The 26431-nt window shown below is 34.8% G+C and overlaps 1 protein-coding gene across 5 annotated transcripts in view; it reads left to right on the top strand.

The window, feature by feature from the left end:
* NCKAP1 (NCK associated protein 1) overlaps positions 1–26431 on the top strand; it is a 102713-nt gene that overhangs the window by 57297 nt on the left and 18985 nt on the right. For all 5 annotated transcript variants that reach the window (XM_036072864.2, XM_036072861.2, XM_036072860.2 and 2 more), the window contains 8 exons: positions 4524–4669; positions 6542–6674; positions 10268–10387; positions 11002–11141; positions 11989–12120; positions 14994–15212; positions 15386–15516; positions 15798–15895. In XM_036072864.2, coding sequence (XP_035928757.1) covers positions 4524–4669; positions 6542–6674; positions 10268–10387; positions 11002–11141; positions 11989–12120; positions 14994–15212; positions 15386–15516; positions 15798–15895 — 1119 coding nt within the window. The remainder of the gene's footprint in view (positions 1–4523; positions 4670–6541; positions 6675–10267; positions 10388–11001; positions 11142–11988; positions 12121–14993; positions 15213–15385; positions 15517–15797; positions 15896–26431) is intronic.

The raw sequence follows: 26431 nt of genomic DNA, 5'->3' as shown, positions 1-26431 counted from the left end.
CCGGGCCTCCAGGATCATGACCCGTGCCAAAGGCAGTCGCTTAACCAACTGAGCCACCCAGGCGCCCCAAAATATGTATATTTTAAAATAATAATAGTATGTTCTCATTATAAGATATCGGAATACCCAGAGATAAAGTAGAATATGAAAGTTTGTACTTTTCCCAGTTTCATACCTCAGAAATACTTTTAATAAGTGGTTTGTATCCTTTTAGGTGTTCAAACAGTAAATGGAATTATACTGTATACACCCATGGTTCTGCAACTTAAGTTAATTTTTGTTTAATTAAAAAGTGAAAATATAACCAATATGTGTTGGTGGACGAGATTTTTAGATCAACCCAGTCTCAGGAAGGACTCCTAGGAAGAGCATACTTTTCTGGCAGTCTGCTTAGTTCCCTGAGGTAATTTTGCTCTCAGGTTCTTTCCTTCCAAACTCAAAATACATAGGCATTTTTCTTGCTCTTGTTCTTTGTTCTGTGGTTGTGTACTTTTGGAGATGATTTTATAAATGAGGCCACAAGTATTAGGTAACTTGCCTGAGGTTGCAGAGTTGGTTAATGGGAAATCAGGGAAGAACACTTAAAATATCACCACCCCAAAATACTAAATGTGTATATATAATGGGTTGTTTTCTTCCTATTAAAAATAAAATTTAGAAATTAACATTTCTTTGTTTTAACAAAAGTTGTGAAACAATATAGAGGTAGAGCATATAAAAATGAAAATAAAAGTGAAATTGCTCTACCACAGGATATACACATTTAAAATTTTGAAAGTCACTCATTATCAAAAAGCTTGAACTATTTGTCTCCTGCTGTCAGTTTGTGAGAGTGCCTAAATCAACATTTGGGTTCAGAAAATTTTAGAGATTTAGATACATTTCAAATTTACCCTTATTAAATACTTTCAGGATTAGTAACTTACTCATTTGAAGGATTCACTTGAGAATTTAGCTGTGTTTAGTCATATGGCAGAATATAAAGCATTTGTATAGCATTAAGAATGTAGAACTGATATATCCCTCTGTAAGTTTTTTCTAAATTTTTATGAGATAATTATAAGAATATCACCTGCTGTCAGATTCTTTCATGTGTTGTATTCTTGCTTTCATTAGTTTGCTAGGGCTGCCATAGCAGAGTACCAAAGCTGGTAGCTTAAACAACAGAAATTTATTATTTTATAGTTCTGGAGGCTAGAAGTCCTAAATCAAGGTGTCAGCTGGGTTCATTCCTTCTGAGGGCTATGAGGGGAAATCTGTTCTAGGCTTTTTTTCCTAGCTTCTGGTGATTTGCTGGCAATCTTTGATGTGTTTTGGCTTATAGATGAGTCACTCTAATGGCATTGTCCCTGTCTCTCTTCATACAATCTTCTGTGCATATCTCTGTGTCCAAATTTTTCCTTTTTTATAAGGATTTCAGTCGTACTGGGTTAGGTCTACTCTGATGACCTCATTTTTAACTTGATTGCCTCTGTAAAGACCCTGTTTCCAAATAAGGTCACATTCAGAGATACTGGGTACTATGACTTCAACATATTTTTTTGTGGACACAGTTTAACCCATAACATTGCTCATAATCATGACTGGGACATACAGTCACTTTCAACTGTAATAACTCCTAAATTTTTAGTGACAGTGGGGCAGAGCATACCGAGGAAGAAAACATGGGACATACAACTAAGCCAGAGAAGTCTTGTCTGAGGGAAAGGGTAAAAGTGCAAGGTGTGAGGCAGTAGCCAGAATCCAGAACATTAGCATAGGCGATAAAGAACAGGTCAACAGTGAAGGTTCCACACCTACAGACTAGTCCATAGGAGACAGGAGATAAAATATTGAGTAGTATTATATAATCTATAGAGGAGTACAGATCCTCTTTTAAGGATGTTATAAATCTGGCTGTGGAGACAGGCATTAAAGATAATGAAAAATTAAATAACAGTTGAAAATTTAAAAGATTAACTTAAAAGATACCACTGATAGAATATGATTATAAATTAACTATAGTTTTCTTAGAAGGGCGAAAGCTTTTTTCAAGTTGGAATTGCTAATAATGATTTTATAGAGAAAGCATCATTTTGCCCAGACATTGAAAGAAGGGTAGAAATTGAATAGGAAAATAGCTTACACAGGAAAAGGGCAAACAGTGAGCAAAGGGCAAGTAAAGAGACTTTTTAGTGTTAAATATTACTACAAGAAGGAACAAATCTTCACAAGAGAGATGAATGATCTGACCTATCAGTGGTCAGATAGAGGGATAAGAGTTCAGTATGAACACATGGACAGACAGAGGTGTACAGTTCTCTAGATATCAGAATTCTTGAGAGCAGGGCCAGAAGGATAAGCCTTTGGGAGAATTTTATAATTGCTTTATGCCTCCACTGGAGTCCTATCCAATTTGATCCTTAGATCATTGGTCTTTTATAGGTCATATTGTTCTCCTTTTTTCTAATCTTTAAAGAAGAATTCTTTCTCCATGTATTCTTTGTCATTTTTTTCCTACTTCCTAAGGCATCTTGTTCCCTTATGTATTCCAGTAGTCTCTTAATCATCTTTGGTCACTTTTATTTATCTTCTTCCTTTCTGTCATCAGATTTACTTAGGTTGTTCTTATCTTATACTTTTATTTAAACCTGGTTTTTTTTTATAACTGGTTTCTCTTTTCATTGTTAAATATTTCAGATGAGTCTTTTAAATTAAATTATCTCATTTTGTCACCATCCATTTCATCTGAAATTATTTCCACAGTGATATTTTAATTCAGAAATTTTGAAATGGGGGTCAATTAGTGGAAGTCTTTATTGAGTTCCTGCCACAAATGTGGTTCCTCTTTATACTCTAAAGCTGATTAAAGATAAATTAAACTTCAATTAGACTTAGTTTGTAAAATATATCTAGAGTATACCTTGCCATCAGAATATTGCCCTCATTATTCTTCATTAATTCAAAAACAACAAAATACAAAACTCTGTTTTCTCTGTGGTGTTTCTGTGTTAGTGAATGGTAACAATCCATGTTGTGGCCCCTTGCCATTGTAGGGGCTGAGATTCAGTTTTTATCCAGTCTACAAGGAAATAATTCTTTAGTCTCTACTGTTTCATGGAAACTGGCAGAAGACATATGGGGCTCCTGCATCAGAGACAAAGGACTTAATTATTCACTGCACAGGAAGCAGCATGAGCATCAACATGTATGTCTCATTTTTTTCCCTTGCTTCCATGACCCATGGTGGCAGGCCCAGAGGAACCCAGGTGAATGCTATGTATGCAGTAGGTTTGTATTGCAGCTGAGGAACACTGAATTTGATGAACCCTCCATTGTATCAACAGTAAGCATTCTGGCTCTTTGATCCAGAGGTAGATATTGCCTCATTTCCTCAAGTTTGGTAGCTGCAAATAAAACCCTGAGAAATGGCCTGAGTAATGAGTGCTCTGGGCCTTGAATTCTTGGCATATTGAAGATGTGTAGGCATACATGGGATCCATGAAGGAGTATCTCCCAAAACCAGAATCCTGGCCATCATTCATAATTCATCTGTTGCCCACCTGTCTAATCATTTCCCAGATGAAACTCTTGAACTACCACCATTGTAGACCAGACCATCATAATCCTATCTGGATTATTGCCACCACTGCCTCTTAATAGATCTCTGCCTCCTATTCCCTTTCTGTCTACCTTTTCCCAATTCCCTCCTCCACATAGAATAATCTTTCTAAAACAATAATTGGGCACTGCACAGGACCTTTGGTTCACCAAAAGGTTTAAATTCTTTAACGTGGTATACAGGGGTCTGCATGATCTAGTTGAATCTCTTCTTACACCATTTTCTTTCTCTGCTTTTCACTTTAACTGTAGCCATAGTGAACAGTATTTATGCTGTAGACACTCCTTCTATTCTTGTTCTGTGCCTTTCTGGAATGCCCACTGTCCGTGGACAGGTTTCTGCTCTCTGATTTGGTACCCTTATAGTAGAATTTCTTTCCCTTTAAACCTATCCTAATGGTTTTGGTTAAGTTCTATCACCCTCTTGGTCAACCTACACTAATTTTTACTATCTTCAGTTCTTTTCTAGAATTCATCAGTTAGTACAGTATGTTTTAATTACTATAATCTAAAACCTCAGTGAATCAACATGTACAATACTTACTTTCACCTGAGTGTTTCCCATGTATTTTTTCTCTCAAACTAGTTGGAAAATTTCTTTTGGTAGAGCTAACTTGGCAGTTCACTGTTTTATACTTTTAATATTGTAACTGCAGTTCCTTTGGGGTTCTAGATGAATGACCCATATATTAGATTTTGTTTTATTGGCAGTAGTATTTCAGTTTGTTTATTTAAAGAATTTTTTGATAGGAATTTCAAGTTTGAGTCACTATTGACAACTTTAAAAACGTGATGTTACTGATACAGTGTCAAAATATACATTAAAAATTTTTCAATAGTGGGTATTTTTTTTCCCCAGGTAGAATGTCAAGGCTAAAATCATCGGTCTTTGCTTAAACTACTTTTGTTTTTTACTTTCGCAGGCATACACTAGTGTTTCTAAGGCTTCACTTAGCCTTGCAGATCACAGAGAACTTGGAAAGATGATGAATACAATAATTTTTCATACAAAGATGGTAGATTCCTTGGTGGAAATGTTGGTGGAAACATCGGATCTCTCCATATTTTGGTATGTGGTAATTTTTTTTAAATCAGAATTTGAAATTTTTAGTATCCAAAGATCTCTTTGTTGATCGTTTTTATGATAGTGTCGTCCTTGAGACCATTTGGTAATAGACTCTTATGAGTAAAGGGAATAGGGGTGCCTGGCTGGCTCCGTCAGTGGAGCATGTGACTCTTGATCTCCATGTGGGTTTGAGCCCCACGTTGGATGTAGAGATTACCTAAAAATAAATCTTTAAAAATAAATAAATAAATGGAATAGTTGACAACTTGCTAACAAAAGGAAGTCTACCAAGTAGGGATCATGTCTTTTGTGTTTTTTTTTTTTTTTTTAATTCTTTATAAGAGCAACTCTTACTGTTCTGAATTTATTTTTACACTTTTTTTTTGAGGAGATAAAAAACAGTCACTTCAGATTGCCTTAAGATCTTCTTTCGCATCATTAGATTAAGGAAAAAAAGTTGTGAATCGGTCAAGTAGAGCAAATGTTGGAAATTAAATAACAAGTAATTTCACTTTGCAGTAATTAGATATTAATATTATGATGATGTGGTGACTACTCCCTCCATTGTGTTCTGTTTTCCTTTGCTCCTGTCATAGCCTGTCTTCCCTCTCTTACTCCCCATATAATGTGGTCCTTGAAGGAAGGTCAGGCTTTTGTTCTTTTAGTGTCTAACATAGTAGGTACTTAATAAATGTTTGAATGAATAAATGAACTTGATTGTGATCAGACTAATGAACAGTGGGACCAGGTTTCATACATAAGTATTCTGGCTCCAAAGCTGTGCAGTATCAACTCTGTATCTGCTTCTTGGCTTTTTTTCCTGTATGGAAGCTGATCGGAGTAACCTAGTATGTCCCTTTATTTCTACAATGCTGAGATAATCTCAGTGGATAGTGATAGTAGTTTCTGTGTATTGAAAAGCCATTATTATGAATAGCTTCTCATTGTTTTTATTTTGGAAGATACCCCAGTCCACACTGATTTGGGCAGTTTGTTAGGATAGCTTTAATTAGCAGTATTGCAAAAGAAATTCAAATCACCAAACAGGGAAGGCATGAGAGGTTTCTTAAAGAAACTCCTGAAACACAATATATCACTGAAAAACAATATATCACATGTCAAATTTGCAAGAATTTTAAGATTATTTGGAACCCTATACTATTGTCTGACTTGGAAAGAAAATGGAACATTTTATGTTTGCATATATTTGAGCTACAGAAAGGTTCCTATTGGTAAAAGAAGGCTACTGTGATTAAAAAGTCCCTTCCCTTTCCTTGGAAATAAGAATACTTTGAATAATGTTTAAAATGTGTGATTTTTAGTCATATGTAAGTAATTTTTATCCATTTTTTTCTCATCACATTCTTATTTTGTCTGTTACATCCAAAATAAAGACATGTTTATTACTTTTGGTTGTCTTACTATTCCAAGATGTACTATATTTTATTGACTCATATTCTTTTATGTTTAATATCTCCTAAATCGGGAAGTAATTTAAAATTGATGGTGCATCATTGTTTAATTGACAGTGTTTTTCTTTCTCAGTGGTACATAAAATAGTGGTGTTTCTTACAATTGATAGTGACTTGCCTTTGATAAAAGTTGGTAATGTGAGATTTGAATGTCATATATTCACATGCCATAGATATGGTTTATTTTTTGTGTAAATTTTTTATTTTAAAACTTGTTACTATTACACAGATATTTTTATTACTCTGTAATTGTTGGTGTATGAAACATACTCTGGAAGAATAACTACACTTCAGTTGATAACTTCCATTCACTGGAATCAAATTAAATTAACTAAGTATTGTATCATAAAATTTTTAACTATAAAAATGGTGATTCTAATTTTTAATTTGTTTCCTTATATAGTTTTTATAGTCGTGCTTTTGAGAAGATGTTTCAGCAGTGTTTGGAGTTACCCTCTCAGTCAAGATATTCAATTGCATTTCCACTACTTTGCACTCATTTTATGAGTTGCACACATGAACTATGTCCAGAAGAGGTAATTTCAGGGTAGTACTGTGATTTATATTTATATGCAGAATACACTAGACCAAACGTGTAGCTGGCTAGATTTCACAAAGTCACAATTACCTAATCTAGCTTCTTACCTAATTTCTCTCTATGCAGAATCAGAACAATGTTTGAATAGGTTAAAATAGATGTAATGTTTATTTGCATGGATGGATAAATGCACATACATATTTTTAAGAACATATCATAAAGTCATTTGGAATTACATTTATTAAATGGTGGGTCAGGTATTCATATTTATGGTAAAGTTACATACAGTAATTGATTTTTTATGCTTTTTCTCTTAAACTATTATTGGAAAGAGTTGAAAATTGAATGTACAGATTACTGACTATAAACATAAACATGTCAAAGAAGAATTTCACTGACTTGTTAATATGATATAGTAAACAAAATTAACATTATTAGTATTTGTAAGATACATACAGGCACACATACTTATTAAGTAATTGAACTACTCAGTAGTTTTATCAATAATAAGTATCAAAAATGTACTCAGTATTTCTTCTAATCTTTAAAGAAGAAATGCCACTTTGTAAGCGTGGTAAGACTATATGTTAAAATTAAATGGTCTATTTCTTAACTTAGTGTTGAATCCCTTTAATTAGAACTACAGAACTTGGAGAAAAGAAACTGACAAGTAGCAGTAGCATTATTAATGTCTTTAAGTATTAGGTAACATCTGTTGCAGATTGTATTCCAGCAGTACATTCATTGGAAGTGGACTCTGAGACAGAGGTTAGCCTGCAGGAAATTTAGTAAGGACTGCTTTTAGGATTACTACCTGTGAGGATATCAACACCACCAAATTTAATACTTTTATAGAGTTTTTAGATATAATAGATTTTATCCTCAAGCTTTATACCTAAGATATACTATTAATTTTTTCCTCATAATCATCCTTCCCATTAAATTACCCATGAAGTCCTCTTAATTTTATTTGGTTTCATTTCTTGAATCTGTCTTCTGCTTTCCATTTCTTTTGTCACTCTTGTAGCTTAAATTTGTAATACTCTTCATATGTACTCCTAAATAGTTTTCCTGCCTTCAGTATTTCTGCCTTTAAGACTATCTAATACAGTGCCATCAGCGTGTCTCTTTCTTTCTTGAAGAATCCTCAGTGATTGTCTCTTGCATATGGAAAAAGTAAAAATTTCTCATCCAGGCATTTAAATCTTCAACAATTTGCACTCTGCTCCCATTCCTTTTTTAAAAAAACTGTGATTAAAGGGACGCCTGGGTGGTTCATTTCATTAAGCGACTGCCTTTGGCTCAGGTCATGATCTCAGGTCCTGGGATCGAGTCCCGCATCAGGCTCCCTGCTCAGCGGGGAGCCTGCTTCTCTCTCTCCCACTCCCCCTGTTTGTGTTTCCTCTCTCGCTGTGTCTCTCTCTGTCAAATAAATAAATAAAATCTTTAAAACAAACCCCTGTGATTAAAATCTATCTATATCTATATATATGTATGTTATATATATGACATAAAAATGTACCATTTAAATTATTTTTAAATGTGCGGTTCAGTGGCATTAATTACTTTCACAGTGTTGTGCAACCACCACTACTATCCATTTCCAGAACTTCTGTCATCCCAAGCAGAAACTTTATAATCATTAAGTAGTAATTTCTCATCCCTCCAACTCTTGGTATCCTCTAGTCTATTTTCTGTCTCTAAAAATTTGGCTATTCTAGGTGGTTTATATAGGTGGAACCATGTAGTGTTTGTCTTTTTGTGTGTGGCTTCTTTCACCTAGCATATTTCTGATGTCTCCCAGATTTTTATCTCCACTCCAGACCTTTCAGATCTAGATTTTCTGGGTATTCTGCTGCAGTTCAGGTGCTTTTAGCCATCTGAAATGTAACATGTCCAGAATAGAACTGTTGATTCTCTGCATGTTACCCCACCACCATCCTTTGAAGTCTTTTCTGCCTTTTGGCTTCATATGTATCCAGACTCCTACCATTTCTCATCATTGTCAAAGCCACATCTTTTTTCCTGCATTATCTTTGTAGTCTCCTAAGTAGTCTCTGCTTCTGGCATTGTTCTCCTAAAATCCGTTCTCAGTACTATAGCCCGAGGCTGAGGCAGATCATGGAGAGACTTTAGTTGTTTTGTTTTTCATCCAGTCTCAGCATTTCTGAGCCATTGTAGGGGAGTAGTGATATCAGATTTGTATTTTAAATAAGTCTAGTACATTTGAAGAAATACTAATTTTTGTTTTGTTTTTAGGAATAAGTGATAGCAAGGGATATGTTTCATCTTTCAGGAGTCAGAATTTGGTTAAATAAAACCCTAAATGTTTATAATTTGAAATCTTACCTCAAGTAAAGTGAACCAATATTTAATTATATCTGGCCTGGAGATTCCTTTTGGTTTGGCTTCCTCTTAAAGTTTTCAAGGGCATTTAGAATAAAATACATTAAAGTATCATGATAGATCTAGTAACAGTTACTTTAGGTGTTTAAGTATTTTTATATTGTATATTACATTTATTTTAGCAGCATAGAAATACCATATGTAAACTGTATATTTGTTACGTAATTATGGAAGATCTGGTAAGGTAAACTTTCAAAAATTTATCTCTATAAAGTATTATTAATGTGTAGTGCAAAATTTTATAGCATTATATACTCAACATTCCAGTTACTATTGACAAGAAAAACCTATTAAATTATTATGATAGCCACCAAAACTAAAAAGATACAGAATCCTATAGAGATGGATGGATTTGTGTGAGTGTATGTATACATATACATATCTAATCTCCTAAAAATTAAATATAATGTGTCGTTCCCCCCCACCCCGTTGTGTTCAGAAACGTTTGATTTTAGGGAGTTGAATGCCTTGTGAATTTCTTTGTTTTACTGACCTGATTTCTAACAATTTAAATTAAATATTTAAGCTTTTCTGGGGCGCTTGAGTGGCTCAGTCATTAAGTGTCTGCCTTCGACTCAGGTCATGATCCCAGGGTCCTGGGATCGATCCCTGCATCAGGCTCTCGGCTCAGCGGGAAGCCTGCTTCTCCCTCTCACATTCCCCTGTTTGTGTTCCCTCTCTCACTGTCTCTCTCTCTGTCAAATAAATAAAATCTTAAAAAAAAAATAAGTTTTTCTGTTTATAAGATCTTTATATATATATGTATATATAGTATATATGTATGTGTGTGTGTGTGTGTATGCATACATACATATCAGTTACGATTAGAAAACATTACTCTAAATGTGTTCTTTCACATCCTCTGATTGGTAGTTTAGTATTTAAGATCCAGATGTAGGACCTTGCGAAAATTGAAAATTAATCGTTTTCATATTGAAATACTGGTACTCTAAGATCCCTCCAATCATACTTTACTTGTATAATCACCAAATACTTTGTCAACTGTGTAAATACAGTATGGTAGGTTAGTTCCAAGAGATAAAAGTGATCTAGAACATTCCCTACCCCCACTCCTCCGTGTACAATAGACTTTAACTTTATTTTCCATGTTTATTTAAAAAGTATTTTAATTCAGACTACTTTCTTATAACTTTTATTATTGTTGTTGTTATTCTGCTTTGACAGCGACATCATATTGGAGATCGCAGTCTTTCCTTATGTAATATGTTCTTGGATGAAATGGCCAAACAAGCTCGAAATCTCATCACTGATATTTGCACAGAACAGTGTACTCTTAGTGACCAGGTAATAATTCACATATTTCCTTACAGACAGGAAGTTTGTGTATGAAGTCAAGAAAATTAACTGTTAGCCAGGTTTTTTTTGAATTTTCTGTCTTTTTTGTTAAATTCTTAGTAAATCTCATTACCTCTTCTTATAAAACTCCATTTTCGGGTTTTAAAAATTTGCCACTGTCTTTAGGATTACTTACTGCTTAAAATCCAACCTGTAGCTTGGCATTCAGATCCCTTCCTCATAGCTCAAACTGTGTACTTCACCCTGCTGCACTTGATGCTTACCACCTAGTAGTTCTCACTAAATTCTGAACTTCTCCTTCCAGTAAAATGTTCTCATTCTTTGCTTGCCTAGTCTGTTTTTACTTATCCTTTAAACTTTTGCTTTGATAATAACTTCCTCTATGAAGTTTTCTTCACACAAGATTTACCTATTTCTCTTTTCTACCAAGCTGTGTGAGCTCCCCGAGCTAGCTAGGTAAACTGCATCTCACTTATACCTCCGTTCTTAGTGCTAGATGGTATTTGCTGCATTGTCTGGATTCAGCTAAGGTTTGCTTAAATAGTTAATGTTTTTTCAAAATAATTGGTGTAATGTAAGATTTCATTTCTTTTTACATTTAGTTGCTACCCAAGCATTGTGCCAAAACCATTAGTCAAGCAGTGAATAAGAAGTCAAAAAAACAGACTGGTAAGAAAGGGGAACCTGAAAGGGAAAAACCAGGAGTTGAGAGTATGAGGAAAAACAGGCTGGTAGTGACCAAGTAAGTCATCCATTTTTATTATATCTTTTTGTTACAGGTAGAAGTTTTTCATTTTTTTGTATGGCATTAGTACTGAGGGAATGCTAGTAATTATAAATCCTTCATTTCTTAATCATTTATTATTATTATTATTATTTTACTTTTGTAAACTTGAATAGTTAGTGCTTATTTCCAAAGTACAGATTTTGGATTTTTGAAGAAAATTCGTGTAATAGGTAATATTTGTCTTTATATACTGAATACTGAAGGCCAAGAATCTGTCTAAAAATTTAGAGGGGTACACTATATAAGCAATCCATGGTTTTCCATTTATTTAAAATCAGATAGCCTGAGACTTTATTTTGGCATGTGTTATATTAGAACATATATCATTTTTAAAGTGGATATATCAGACTAGATATTATTAAGGATTGTGTGTTTGGAGGGTAGGCATTGGTGGGCAATAATGCATGAACATTGTTTAAAGTAAATTTTCTACTTACTTGCTTTTTTTATGTTGAGCAAGCTGTTTGCTGTTTTGTAGACAACTTTCTTCCTCCAATACAGAAAGTAGAGCAAGATTTGGAAATGATTGTCTTTATGAGCATGTAATAGGCTCTTACTTGTATATTAAATCAATATAGTCATTATCATCTGAATGGAGAAACAAATGAGTGTTACTGTCTTTAGAAAACTGCTCTCATGTTAGTAATATCCTTAAAGATTTTGAACTTGTCAGTTTAGGAAAGAAAAATACTGAATTCTGCAATTATTATCCCCAAATAAGGTCTGATATGTTTATAAAAGTAATTTTGTATTGCTGTGATGAAATGAACATTTTATTTACTGTTTATTAATATTTTTTCAGCCTTGATAAATTGCACACTGCACTTTCTGAGTTGTGTTTCTCTATAAATTACGTACCAAACATGGTGGTTTGGGAACATACCTTTACCCCACGAGAATATTTGACTTCTCATCTGGAAATCCGCTTTACTAAGTAAGAAAGAATATAAACTATTTTTGTTGGTTCAGTTAATGAGTTTGTTATGTTCTTCATATCCATGTAGTGTTTACTTTTATGAGGAAAAGTATTAGTAGAACTGATACAGTATCGAGAATAATGAATGCGGAAGCATAGAGAATAGTGAACTAGCAATTACTTAAATTACTCAGATTCTTGTCCCATACTTGTTATTAACTAGTCGTAACACTGGACAAGCCAGTTAATCTCTGTGAGCCTTAGGTTCCTTATAAGCAAAATGGGAAGATTGGAGCAAATCAGTGTATTTCAGCTGACAGGTAGCAACCAAATAGGGTCATGAAATCAGTGTAGAAGGTTGTAGTCAGCATTTCAAAAAAGAAAGAAGAGGCAGGAAAGGAAAAGAAACAGGGAAGAGTAGGAAAAATCCATGCACTGCATGTAGTGAGTATAAATATTGCTTCATGAAACTCTTCACTTACATATATGTATGTATGCCAGATACAAATCTTTTAGTTGGTTACAGTTAAATGTTTGAAAACATCAGAACTAGTGAATTCTTATCTTTTCTGAATTCAAATGTATGCTCTTAAGCCAGTAGAATTCATTCCTAATTAGAGTGTTATAAGTCTTATATATGTTTCTTGAAATCATATTACATGTGATATCAGAAACCTTTCAATTTTATAAATGTTGCTTTAACCTTTTTTCTAAAGTTACACACTTATTTATTAAAGAAAATATAGATTGATTTGAGAAGTTTTTCTTGGAAGGCCTTAAAACAATTTATAAAACAAAATTTAGCCAAGGATTTTTCAAAGTTTTGTAGTCATTAACAAGTAGTATTTGTACCATATGCTTGACATTGTGTTAAGTACTATAAGTAGTAATGAAATAGTATAAAGTTTAGAGCTACAGTTTGTGAGAAGACTACAACAATTAGAGAACAAAATAGGAGAATATATAAGTGGGCACTAAATTGTGTGTTAAATCATCAGTTGCCTAGTCAGGTGTTAGACAAAGACTGTCTTTTGCTTTCCTTTAGTAAGGCAGGCATCCTGACAGTGAAACCCAGAATAGTATTTAGACCAAAGGGATATTATGCACTCTGGTATTTATTATTCTCAACTCGGTGGGGGTTGTTAAGAGTGGTGGGTGGAAGATAGGGTTCACTTTACAGCTCCCTTGTTTTCCTTCCGTATGTAGTCTGGTCTGTTAATCCATAGAGAAACAGATGTTCTTTTTTTTTTTTTTTTTTTTAAGATTTTATTTATTTATTTGACAGAGAGAGAGGTAGCGAGAGCAGGAGCACAAGCAGGGGGAGTGGGAGAGGGAGAAGCAGGCCTCCCGCCGAGCAGGGAGCCCGATGTGGGACTCGATTCCAGGACGCTGGGATCATGACCTGAGCCGAAGGCAGACGCTTAATGACTGAGCCACCCAGGCGCCCAACAGATGTTCTTTTGACAAAACATCTATTTAGTTATCAGGATCAAGGCAAGGCTGTAAACTTGTTTACCTGGGAAAGATTTTTATGCCAAAACAAATAGCTTGTATTAGTTGGTTGATTTTTGCTGATCACTTGAGCACAATCTTAGGATTTTAGGGGTTATATACAAAGATAGCAGTTATTGCCTTGAGTTGGTCTTCTGGGATTATTTCTATTGATGGGATTTGTCATCGTCTTTAAAGATTTATCCTTACAAATACAAGTTTAAGATCTTTACAAATCTAAAGCTTAGGGGGTTTTAAAGATGGTAAGATAGGGATGGCCAATGTAGGAAAAGATCAGGTGGGAAAGTATTTTCAAAATTTGTGTTTCTTCTTAGGCTTATAGTTTATTGGGATATAAACATAACAGATCTGTGTTTTATGTGCTACATATAAAAAACAATAAAGTTTTTGTTTGTTGCCTTGTTTTGACTGTCATGCATTTTGTTGAGTGGCAGCACTGTTGGGCAGATGTGGGCTCAAACCCTAGATCTGCTACTTCCAGACAGTGAACTTTTATCAGTTTACTTGAGTTCTGAGCCTTAGTTTTTTGTTTGTTTAATCTGTGAAATGGTGGTGATAATAACTACATCGTAGGGTTATTAAATATGAGGATGATCAGTATAAAGCCAAAAAAAAAAAAAAAAAAAAACTACTGGCACGTAGTAGTGCCAGGTGAATTTGAGCTGTGGATTAGCTAGTCCATTTTACTTGCTACAGACGGTGTATCCTGTTAAAGGAATTTTTAAAAATTTTTATTTATTTATTTATTTTAAAGATTTTATTTATTTGACAGAGAGAGACGGAACACAAGCAAGGGGAGTGGGAGAGGGAGAAGCAGGCTTCCCGCTGAGCAGGGAGCCCCGATGTGGGGCTCGATCCCAGGCCCCTGGGATCATGACCTGAGCCGAAGGCAGACGCTTAACGACTGAGCCACCCAGGCGCCCCTTATTTATTTATTTGACAGAGAGGCATAGTGAGAGAGGGAACACAAGCAGGGGGAGTGGGAGAGGGAGAAGCAGGCTTCCCACCAGGGAGCCTGGTGTGGGACTCCATCCCAGGACCCTGGGACCGTGACCTGAGCCGAAGGCATTAGCTTAATGACTGAGCCACCCAGGCGCCCCTAAAGGAATTTTTAAAACCATCTTTATTGTTAAATCATTTTTAATATTGAATTAGAATTTTTTAATCATATTTAATCATATTTCTACTTTATTGTAGCTTTTAGGTGTTCATTCTTTTTTAAAGGTTGTTTCTTTGGAAGATAATGACAGTATTTCATGGCTTTGTAACAAATTGTATTTAAAAATAATGTTATTGCTTATTTAATATTAGATATCAGTAGGTTGAATGGCCTATTTACATAAATGGCAAAATCAGTTCTTTTATTCCCCACTCCCCAGGTCAATTGTTGGAATGACTATGTATAATCAAGCCACACAGGAAATTGCAAAACCGTCAGAGCTTCTAACAAGTGTAAGAGCATACATGACTGTACTGCAGTCAATAGAAAACTATGTGCAAATTGATATTACGAGAGTATTTAATAATGTTCTTCTTCAACAAACACAACATTTAGACAGTCATGGAGAACCCACCATTACAAGTCTATATACAAATTGGTAAGCACATTTAGAAATTTGGAGTGATAAAAAGTCACTTTGTCACAAACTGCTTAAGTTATTTTTTATCAATAAGTGCTCATTTTTGTTATCAGTCAACTTACACAGGAATGTATACCATAGTAAATTTTGACTTAATTTCTCCTTTTTATAAATTTACTTTTTCTCCTTAGGTATTTGGAAACTTTGTTAAGACAAGTCAGCAATGGTCATATAGCTTATTTCCCTGCAATGAAAGCATTTGTGAACTTACCTACAGAAAATGAATTAACATTCAATGCAGAGGAATATTCTGACATATCAGGTGAATAAAACTATGACATGTTTTATAGAGTGAAGAAACCTTGATTCCTTTGGCTTTTGATTGTTATGACTATTTTCTCTCAATTACATTCATTCAATGCATAATCATACATTATATCTTAGACTTACCTGTGCATTTGTGTTACTTTTTTATTCTGGAGACTTCTCAGGATATTTGCATTAATAATTTGCTTCTATAATGGAACATTCCAATATGTTAATATTCATTTTCTTAAAGTGTTTGCTCTGTCAAAGTATAAAATTAATTACATTTCCTTTCAGAAATGAGGTCATTATCAGAACTCCTAGGCCCATATGGTATGAAGTTCCTAAGTGAGAGCCTTATGTGGCATATTTCATCACAAGTTGCTGAACTTAAGGTAATACAGTCTGTATCAGTTTTAGCTTTGAAACATTAATTCCTGAAAAACATTTCAAGAATATGAACAGTAAGCCTAGAATGTTAATTACTTTAATCCAACCTGAAAGTTCTCATATGTAATTATAGAGCTAGCGTGGCCTTTCAGTAGCATTTTCATTTAGTACTGTCTCTTTTACAGATGAAAAAACTGAGAGCGTAGAGAGGTGAAGTGACTTGCTAAAGGAGACTAAAACTCAGATTTCTTGACCTTTGGTCATGTTTTTATTCTGTTTACCATGATGCTTTTCTTTGAATGACTGTTCAAAATTCCAGCCAAAGCCATTTATTTGAATTTGTAGTTTGAATGTATTACTTTCCACAGATTATATTACAGACATTATTAGGCTCATTGGGTTTTTTTTTTTTTTCCCCTAAGTAATCTCTACATGCCCAGTGTGGGGCTCAAACTCATGACCTCGAGATCAGGAGTCACATGCTCTATCAACTGAGCCAGCCATGCACCCCTAAGCTCCTTGTTTTTTATTATTAAGTAATCTTTTAAATTATCTTATGCCCTTTAAGCTGGATAAAAAATATGCCTTTAGTTAGCATTTTGGGGCGCCTGGGTGGCTCAGTCGTTAAGCATCTGCCTTCGGCTCGGGTCATGATCCCAGGGTCCTGGGATCAAGCCCCACATCGGGCTCCCTGCTCAGCGGGAAACCTGCTCCTCCCTCTCCCACTCCCCCTGCTTGTGTTCCCTCTCTCGCTGTCAAATAAATACAATCTTAAAAAAAAAAAAAAACAATGCTTTGCATTTTATTAAAGATGTAAAAGAGCTGAAGCAACGGCATTTTAAATGACTTTTTTTTTAAATCCTTTTAGAAATATCCCAGTGTTAAGGTGATTTATATTGAATGAGTCTGTGTATATAATAGCTATCAAGTTTTTGAAAGAATTTGAATTTGAGCCACTAAAACTTTCCAACTTTAAGAACAGAATAGATGAGGCATATTTTAAAATGTGCCCTTTTAGGGACACCTAGCTAGCTCAGTTGGTGGAGTGTGAGACTCTTGATCTCAGGGTTGTAAGCTTGAACCCCACATTGGGTATAGAGATTATTTAAAAATAAAATCTTAAAAAAAGTTATTAAAAAATGTGCCCTTTGCGGAATTTTTTTGGTGGTTACTTGTGCCTTGCATTTTTAATTTCTCAAGAATACGGTTATAGCACTGATAAGTAGCTTGCATTTTAAATGTAGCACTTAGAGATTTAAATGTGGTAATCTGATTTACTGAAAATTGAGCAAATATGTAGGATAAGTTGATTGCTGCAAGGTGAGAAATATTTTGCTGAATGAATAAAAGTTTAAGAACTCAAGCTTTTTTTAAAAAAAGTTGTTTATTTTATTTTAGAGAGAGAGTGCATGAGTGCGGAGAGGGGGAGAGGGAGAGGGAGAGAATCTCAAGCCGATTCCACACTGTGCAGAGCCCAGTGCTGGGCTCAATCTCATGACCCTGAGATCAAGACAAGCTGAAACCAAGAGTTGGATTCTCAACTGACTGAGCCACCAAGGCACCCCAAGAACTCAAACAATTAAAGACTGAAATTACCCTGAATTTCAGTCCTCTCATTTAAGAGCTTTGACTTTGGGCAAAGTTTAAACTCACTAAGCTTTTACTTTGAGATAATTATATGAGATAATACATGTCAAACAGTTAGGTACTGAGCGTAGTTCTTAACCCACAATAAGCGTTGAGTAAAATGTTACTTGGCATTCATCATGTCCATTATCCTCTTACTGTTCTTTTTCAAAAGAGTGTTCTACAATTCTTGTATAAAAGTCAACTTTTAGATACTTTATAATGTGGGTTTTAAATATACAAACTGTATGCTTTATATAGTTTTAAATGCATAAACATTGCAATGACAGTTTTGGTTCTTTACAAGCAATCACTGCTGTTTATTAGACTCATTCACCTGTAAATACATGATCTCTTTTCTATCCTCTTGTTCTTAGGTGACCAATTTCTCATCTTCATTATACTTTCTTGTGTTCTTTTCAGTATGAAAGAAGAATTATGACAAGATATTCTTTTTCTTGCATTCTAGAAAAGAATTTTACTTTTACCAGCTATTTTTATTTCAGACTGAATAATAGGTACTTCTAGAATTATTTTTAGTGCTTCTTTGCCATTTAATGTGGTAGATTGAATAGTCATGTAATAAAACAAATTAGCCTATTTAGATATCTGTATCCATATCTATGAGAGTTTAAAGGCATTTAATGTCCTTAACAGTACTGGAAGGCAAGCCCCTATAAGATCTGGCCTTTCACTTTTCTCACCTCCTTAACTCCTCCAGCCTGGTTGGCCTACTTGTTATCTCAAAATACTCTTCACTGAGCTGTTGTCTTAGCTAACCTTCTCATAACATTCATGTATTTTTCAAATGTGTTATCAGAATATCCTTTCTTCACCACACTTTGTAAAAGAGCAAGCATCACTTTTTATTCTCTTTATTCAACTTTCTGTGTATCTTACTTGTGACCTTTCTTGTCATGTATTTGTTTATGTCACTGTCACTAGAATAAAAACTCAGTTACAAACTCTCTTAAAACTTTGGTACGAAATTAGTGTCCACACATAGAAGGTACTTGCTAAGTATTTGTTGGATGCAGAAGTAAAAATAGGTAGCTATTTTGACTCTTTACTTTGTCCCAGGACTTTTCTAAGCTCCTCACATAAAACCAATATTGTCCCTATTTTACAAATTAGGAAAGTAAAACCAAGAAATACTAAGTACTTGTCCAGTTTCACGTGCTTAGAAGTGGTGAAACTAAAATTTGAGCCTGTGTAGTCAGTCTTGACCTAGAGCTTATACTAGTACTGTGCTATACTGTTTTTAGAAATGAAAGGGATCTAAGCAGTCATCTAACCCACACTTATCTAATGCAGGAAGATCAGATAGGTTTTCATTATAACATCGAGGTAGAGATTGCCTTTGGCAAGATTACCCTTCACATATTTAAAAACTTTTGTAGTATATTGCCTTTGTCTTCCCCATGTGAAATATATTCATGTTAGTCTCTCTTTCTTCTCTACAAATTCTTTTGAAATTGTTTGTGTCACCCTTAGATAATAGTGCCTTGAACCAAGAATAAACTTCAGCTAGAGATCTGATTAGTGAAGGTGCACTTACCTATTCTGGATACTATACTTGCTAGTACAGTTTAAGATTGTGTTAACACTTTTGGTAGCTATACTAATATTGTCATGTCAACTTGTAATCATAAATTTTCTTTCTTTTCACATACTGACATTGAACCATGGTTCTCCACATCTTAGATGTTGTACATTTTTTTTTCTTTAGACCTAAGTGTTACATTATTGTTGTTCTTTTAAAAATTTATCTTGTTAGATACTGTCCATTATTTCCAGATTGCTTTTGAGTTCAGATTTTGTCATAATCTTTTAGTAATACTTTTAGTAATACTTCATAAACTTAACTCTCTTAGCTCTGTCCTTAAGTATTGTTATCAAGTACATTCTTATTCTTGAAAAGAAATGGGAAGAGCTTATGTCTTAATATTTCTGTCTATATTTTGGAGTGACTATTTTTGTTTCTTGAATGTTACTAAAATTTTAAAGTTTTGATGAGAGTATAAATAATATTGACTTCTTTTTTAATGCTAGTGAATTTTCTGACTCAAGAGTGTTGTTTCTTGGATGGATCCTCTTAAATATTTTATAATATTAAACTTGAGTGAAAAACCTAGACGAAAGAAACTTTTTGTGTTAGATTCATAATAATTGAGATGCATGGGTATGAATTAGCTTGGATTTCTCATTAAATATAATATACTCCAAAACCAAGATGGTGTAGGATACTAAACATTTTTTTCTAAAACTTTTGATTTTAGCATTTTTTTTATTTTTTAAGTTTTTATTTAAATTCCATTAGTGAACATATAGTGTAATATTAATTTCAGGTGTACAATTTAATGATTCAACACTTACATACAATACCTGGTGCTCATCACAACCAATACACACCTTAATCCCCATCATCTGTTTAACTCATCCTCCCACCCACCTCCCCTCTGGTCACCATCAGTTTGTTCTCTGTAGTTAAGAGTCTGTTCCTTGGTTTGCCTCTCTCTCTTTTTCCCCATGCTCATTTGTTTTGTTCCTTAAATTCCACATATGAGTGAAATCATGTGGTATTTGTCTTTCTTTGACTTATTTTGCTTAGCCTAATACTCTGTAGCTCCATCCACATCATTGCAAATGTCAAGATTTCATTCTTTTTTGTGACTGAGTAATATTCCGTGTGTGTGTGTGTGTGTGTGTGTGTGTGTGTGTGTGTGTGTGTGTACACAGAGCATAATTTCTTTATCCATTCATCAGTTGATGGATATTTGGGCTGTTTCCATAATTTGGCTATTGTAGAAAATGCTGCTATAAACATCGGGGTACATGTATCCCTTTGAATTAGTATTTTTTTATTTTTTGGGTAAATATCTAGTAGTGCAATTACTGTATCATGGAGTAGTTCTATTTTTAAATTTTTTAAGGAACTTCCATACTGTTTTCCAGAGTGGCCACCTGCACCAGTTTACATTCCCACAAACAGTGCAAGAGGGTTCCCCTTTTTCCACATACTTGCCAATACCTGTTGTTTCTTGTGTTTTTGGTTTTAACCATTCTGACAGGTGTAAGGTGAGATCATTGTAGTGTTGGTTTGCATTTCCTTGATGATAAGTGATCATGAGCATCTTTTCATGTGTCTGTTGGCTGTCTGTATTTTTTGGAGAAATGTCTGCTCTTTTGCCCATTTTCAATTGGGTTATTTGTTTTTTTGGGTGTTGGTTTCTATAAGTTCTTTATATATATATATATATTTTTTTTTTTAAGATTTTTATTTATTTATTACACAGCGAGAGAGGGAACACAAGCAGGGAGAGAGGGAGAGGGAGAAGCAGACTCCCCGCTGAGCGGGGAGCCCGATGTGGGGCTCGATCCCAGGACCCTGGGATCATGACCTGAGCCGAAGGCAGACGCTTAATGACTGAGCCACCCAGGCGCGCCTATAAGTTCTTTATATATTTTAGATACCAACCCTTTATTAGATATGTCATTTGCAAATATCTTCTCCCATTCAGTAGGTTGCCTTTTGGTTTTGTTGATTGTTTCCTTCATTGTGCAGAAGCTTTTTATTTTGATGTGGTCCCAATAGTTTATATTTGCTTTTGTTTCCCTTGCCTCAGGAGACATAACTAGAAAGAAGCTGCTATACCCTATGTCAAAGAGGTGACTGCCTGTGGTCTCCTCTAGGATTTTTTTTTTTTTTTTTAAAGATTTTTTTATTTATTTATTTGAGAGAGAATGAGAGACAGAGAGCATGAGAGGGAGGAGGGTCAGAGGGAGAAGCAGACTCCCCGCTGAGCAGGGAGCCCGATGCGGGACTCGATCCCAGGACTCCAGGATCATGACCTGAGCCGAAGGCAGTCGCCTAACCAACTGAGCCACCCAGGCGCCCCGGTCTCCTCTAGGATTTTAATTGTTTCATGTCTCATGTTGAGGTCTTTAATCTATTTTGGATTTATTTTTGTGTATGGTTTAAGAAAGTGGTTCAGTTTCATTCTTTCACATGTTGCTCTTCAGTTTCCCCAACACCATTTGTTGAAGAGATTGTCTTTTTCCCACTGGATATCCTTTCCTGCTTTGTTAAATTAATTGACCATATAGTTGTGGGTTTGTTTTCTGCTCTGTTTTAAGGATTTTTCCATTCTGTTCCATTGATCTGTGTGTGTGTTTCTTTGCCATACCATACTGTTTCGATCACTACAGCTTTGTAATATAACTTGAAGTCTAGAACTGTGGTGCCTCCAGCTTTGCTTTTCTTTTTCCAAAATTGCTTTGGCAATTTGGGGTCTTTTGTAGTTCCATATAAATTCTAGGATTGTTTATTCTAGTTCTGTGAAAAATGCTGTTGGTATTTTGACAGGGATTGCATTAAATATGTGGATTGCTTTGGGTAGTATAGACATTTTAACAATATTTGTTCTTCTAATCCATAAACATGGCATGTCTTTCCATTTCTTTGTGTTGTCTTCAATTTCTTTTTTTTTTTTTTTTAAGAATTTTATTTATTAGAGAGAGAGAGCATGAGCTGGTGGAGGGAGAGGGTCAAGCAGACTCCCTGCTCAGCATGGAGCCCGATGTGGGGCTCGATCCCAGACCCTGAGATCATGACCTAAGCGGAAACCAAGAGTTGGATGCTTGACTGACTGAGCCACTCAGGCGCCCCATCTTCAATTTTTTACCGGTGTTTTATAATTTTCAGAGTATGGATCTTTCACCTCTTTGGTTAGGCTTATTCCTAGGTATCTTATTATTTTTGGTGCAATTGTAAATGGGATTGTTTTCTTAATTTCTCTTACTGCTGCTTCATAATTCATGTATAGAAATGCAGTGGATTTCTCTACATTGATTTTGTATCCTGTGACCTTACTGAACTGTTTTATCAGTTCTCGTAGTGTTTTAGTGGAGTCTTTAGGGTTTTCTATATATAGTGTCATGTTGTCTGCAAATAGTGAGTTTTATTCTTTCTTACCAGTTTGGATGCCTTTTATTTCTTTTTGTTGTCTGATTGCTGTGGCTAGGACTTCCAGTAGTATGTTGAAAAAAAAGTGGTGAGTGGACTTCCTTATCTTGTACGTGACTTTAGCAGGAAAGCTCTCAGTTTTTCCTCATTGAGTATGATGTTCACTGTGGGCTTTTCATATATGGCCTTTACTATGTTGAGGTGTGTTCCCTCTAAACCTACTTTGTTGAGGGTTTTTATCACGAATGGATGTTGTACTTTGTCAAATGCTTTTCCTGCATCTATTGAAAAGATCGTATGGTTTTTATCCTTTCTCTTATTGATGTGATGTACCACATAGATTGAGTTGCAAATATTGAACCACCTTTGCATACTGGACATAAATCTCACTTGATCATGGTGAATGATTTTTTGTAATGTGTTCTTGGATTCTCTTGGCTAGTGTTTTGTTGAGGATTTTTGCATCTGTGTTCATCAAAAATATGGGCCTGTAGTTCTCTTTTTTTTTTATGGAGTCTTTATCTGGTTTTGGTATCAAGGTAATATTGATAGTTTACGACCATTTTCTTAGAGATCCTTTTTAACAACCGCAAGATGTAATCCAGATTTATCTGGATTCAGCTACTTGTGCATTATTAAAAACTGGAGAAGGTGTTATTTATGACTTTGTATTCTTAGCCTCTATGTACTGAGGCATACTTCCATGTGTATTCTTGTATTTTATTACATAAGCAATCTTATCATAATATAATGGTGTTTCATATAGACAAGTTTAATGTATTGTATAGTATTCTGTCTCATTGAGATAAATGTCCTAAAGTACTCAGTCTGTCAGTGAAGATTCTGATTGTTTTGCATTTTTTAATGTCCTGTAAAGTTTCTCTAGAATGACCTAATTTATGAAATTATAGAAACAAAATAACATATAGGTTTTTGCTTCAAGTATTGGTAGGGTAGGTTTAGACCATCTTTTCTCCTAAGGACAGCTTAAAAAGGTGGCAAGATATATAAAGAAAGATTCTTCTTTTAAAGAAGCTAAAAAGGTAGGCCAAAATCAAGAAGAATGTGGGAACTCAGAGACATAAGCCTAGTACTGGAAGCCACTTTTGACCTGAGGATATTTGCTGATCCAGAAGCAACATTTGTAAGAGTAAAGTAGGTTTTGTGACCTAGTGGGGTCTGTAGTAAAATCCAAAGCCTGCCTAAAGTGGAGAGTGGGAAATCTGCTTAAATTCCTCTACCCTCTTTACACAGATAGCCCAAAGGATTGTATCTTCAGGGTAATCGCGAACTGGAAATGATTTGCCCCTCCCCAGGATCTCCAGCTCTTTTGGTGTTGCTCTTTTTGTCCAAAGAACCTATAGTCTTAAACTTGGATTAAGATGGTCCTAGATTAGTAGTGCCCCAAAGTGCTTGGCGGAAGCTAACAAACACTCTTTGGAAAAAGGTATCTTCATCATAGGTTTCAAATGATTCCTACAATCATTTTTCAAAAACAGTAACCTCCACCTAGAGAGTGGAATTCTCTTGGAGATCATTGGAGTGTTGGAGGTAGGACGTTTAATACATCTGGCTGGCTGCCTTGGGTCATTTTCTGCCCCCTGCCTCCGTCCTGCCAACTTTTGCTCCTGATTTTAGAGTTGTCCTTGTTGGCATCACTTCTTAAGATTGCAAGAGGTGTATAACAACCCCCCATACAGACATGTAATAACCTTCTTGTTTTCATCTTCAAGTGTTTCTTTCTTTCTATGCCACTGCCTACAACTTCTGTGCTCTGCCTGGGTCCTGACGCATGCATCACTTGCTTTCAATACTGTATCTCCCTTGCTGGAATTTGCTGGTCACATTTCTCACCTCTACTTACTCTTTGCTCCAGTTTCCATCTTCTAGAAGTTTGTTGACATCTCTCATTTGGTCTTGCTTGTTTCCTATATTTTCTTTTTTTTTTTTGTAGATTTAGTCTTTTTTATTCTTTTCCTTTCACTTTAGTGAATTTCTGGAAGAAGAGTTTTAGACATATGTGTAAAATACTCGACATTTAACCAGCACTTCCACATAGTTTACAAACTTATTTGAGCATAGGGCTTGAACTCAAGACGCTGAGATTAAGAGTCACATGCTCTACTAACTGAGCTAGCCAGATGCCCCGCATTTTAGTCTTTTTTTAAATTAGTGAATAAAGGGGCACCTGGTTGGTTCATTTGGAAGAGTGTGCGGCTCTTGATCTCAGGGTTGTGAGTTTGAGCCCTACGTTGGGTGTAGAAATTACTAAAAATAAACTTTATGAAACTAGTACATAAAATGTTTTGGGGGAATTATAATACTTTTAAGATCATTTCTGTAACTTCTTAGCTTTTATTTTTCTGGTTTTTTTTATATTTAATCTAAATTGACATAAACTAAATATATGGCCGCATATTTTCTTTGTATCTTAAAAATGATATTCATTGTTTCAGTTCCTGTTTTAGGTTGGGGACCTTTTTGTTTCAAAGAGTAAGTTTCTTTGTCAGAAAAAAGGGAGAACTTCTTTACATTTAATTATCATGAATAAATCATGTGTCAGACATAGTCAACACTGTGCATGCATACTCATGGTAAAACGTGTTCATTGCTCTCTGGAGAAGAAAACAGCCAGTCTTCTTTCCTACTGAAAGTCTTGAGGTGTTTCATTTGGTGGTGTGCCCATTGAGTCAATGTCTCCTTCTAATCCTGCCAAAAGAATCGTTTTTAGCATTTTACAGATCAGTTCTTCTAGTTCTTCATAGAAGACTTTTTTTTTTTCAAATGAAGTAGGAAATTTAAATATGAATTGTGCCAAGAATTTAACACTTCCTTATTAACTGCAAACAAGTTTATTTGTAGTACTCTTCATATATGTTTTACCTGATACATATTCACTAGTATTACTTCCAGCTTATAGTCCATTTGCCAATGATATTAGTCAATGTCTTTAAATGTTTAGAGAGCTCTGTTTTAGGATGCAATTGAGGGAGAAAAGAAAAAAAATTTAAATAGATAAACTATTTTTAAGTAGAGACATTATTAACATTCTTTTTGGTAAGGAATAATGTGCAAACAAATATTTTAGGGTAATGGTTCTTAAAGTATGGTCCTCAGATCAGCAGCAGCAGCATTATTACCTCAGAACTTGTTAACAATGCACAGTTTTTGGTTCTGCCTCAAACTTGCTAAATCAAAGCCTGTGGGACTGGGACCCAGCAATGTGTGTTTTAATTAATAAGCCCTCTAGATTGTTCCAATACACTAAAAATCGGGAACCATTTCTTTAGGGATTAAGAGCATGGATTTTTAAATCAGACCTATCTGAATTCAAATTCCAAAATCCACTATTTAATATCTTTATAACTTTGGGCTAGTTATCTAATTTCTCCAAGCCTTAGTTTAGTTTCCTCGGTTGTAAAATTGGAATATCACCTCTCTCGTGTAGATCAAGTAAATGGTATTGTTTGTAAATTGCCTGGTATGGGAGCTAAAAAGTGATTATAGTATCCTTACCATTGAACATATACTATAATTTATTGATTCTAAAACACAGTTATTCTGTATTAATGTTTCTGAAATTGTAGGTGTCTTAAAGTCATATGATTGGAAACATTGTGTCAGCTTACTTGGTAAAGTTTTCTTTTTATCTTAATGGCACATAAGGTAATGGTGCATTTAAAACTCAGTGGTGTCTGATTCAGTGATATATGTGGTATTATGTTCAAGGTGCAGGAGCACTGTCAGGGTTGAGCATATATTTGAGTGTGTATTGATTGAATCAAGTTTTAGCGTGGGACAGGTATTGAATTGGCCCCAGGAAAAGCAGGCATTTTAATCAGAGATTGTAGAAGTTGAGTTTAGCAAACACATATGACTGGAAATGTATTTCTGATTGGGAGCATAAAGAGAAATAATCTGAAGTACAGGAATACCTCATTTTATTGCA

This window comes from Halichoerus grypus, chromosome 4 (assembly GCF_964656455.1).
Source record: "Halichoerus grypus chromosome 4, mHalGry1.hap1.1, whole genome shotgun sequence".
Taxonomy (NCBI): Eukaryota; Metazoa; Chordata; class Mammalia; order Carnivora; family Phocidae; genus Halichoerus; species Halichoerus grypus.
The sequence above is the reverse complement of the archived record's forward strand: the minus strand, read 5'-3'. Positions and strand labels throughout refer to the sequence as shown.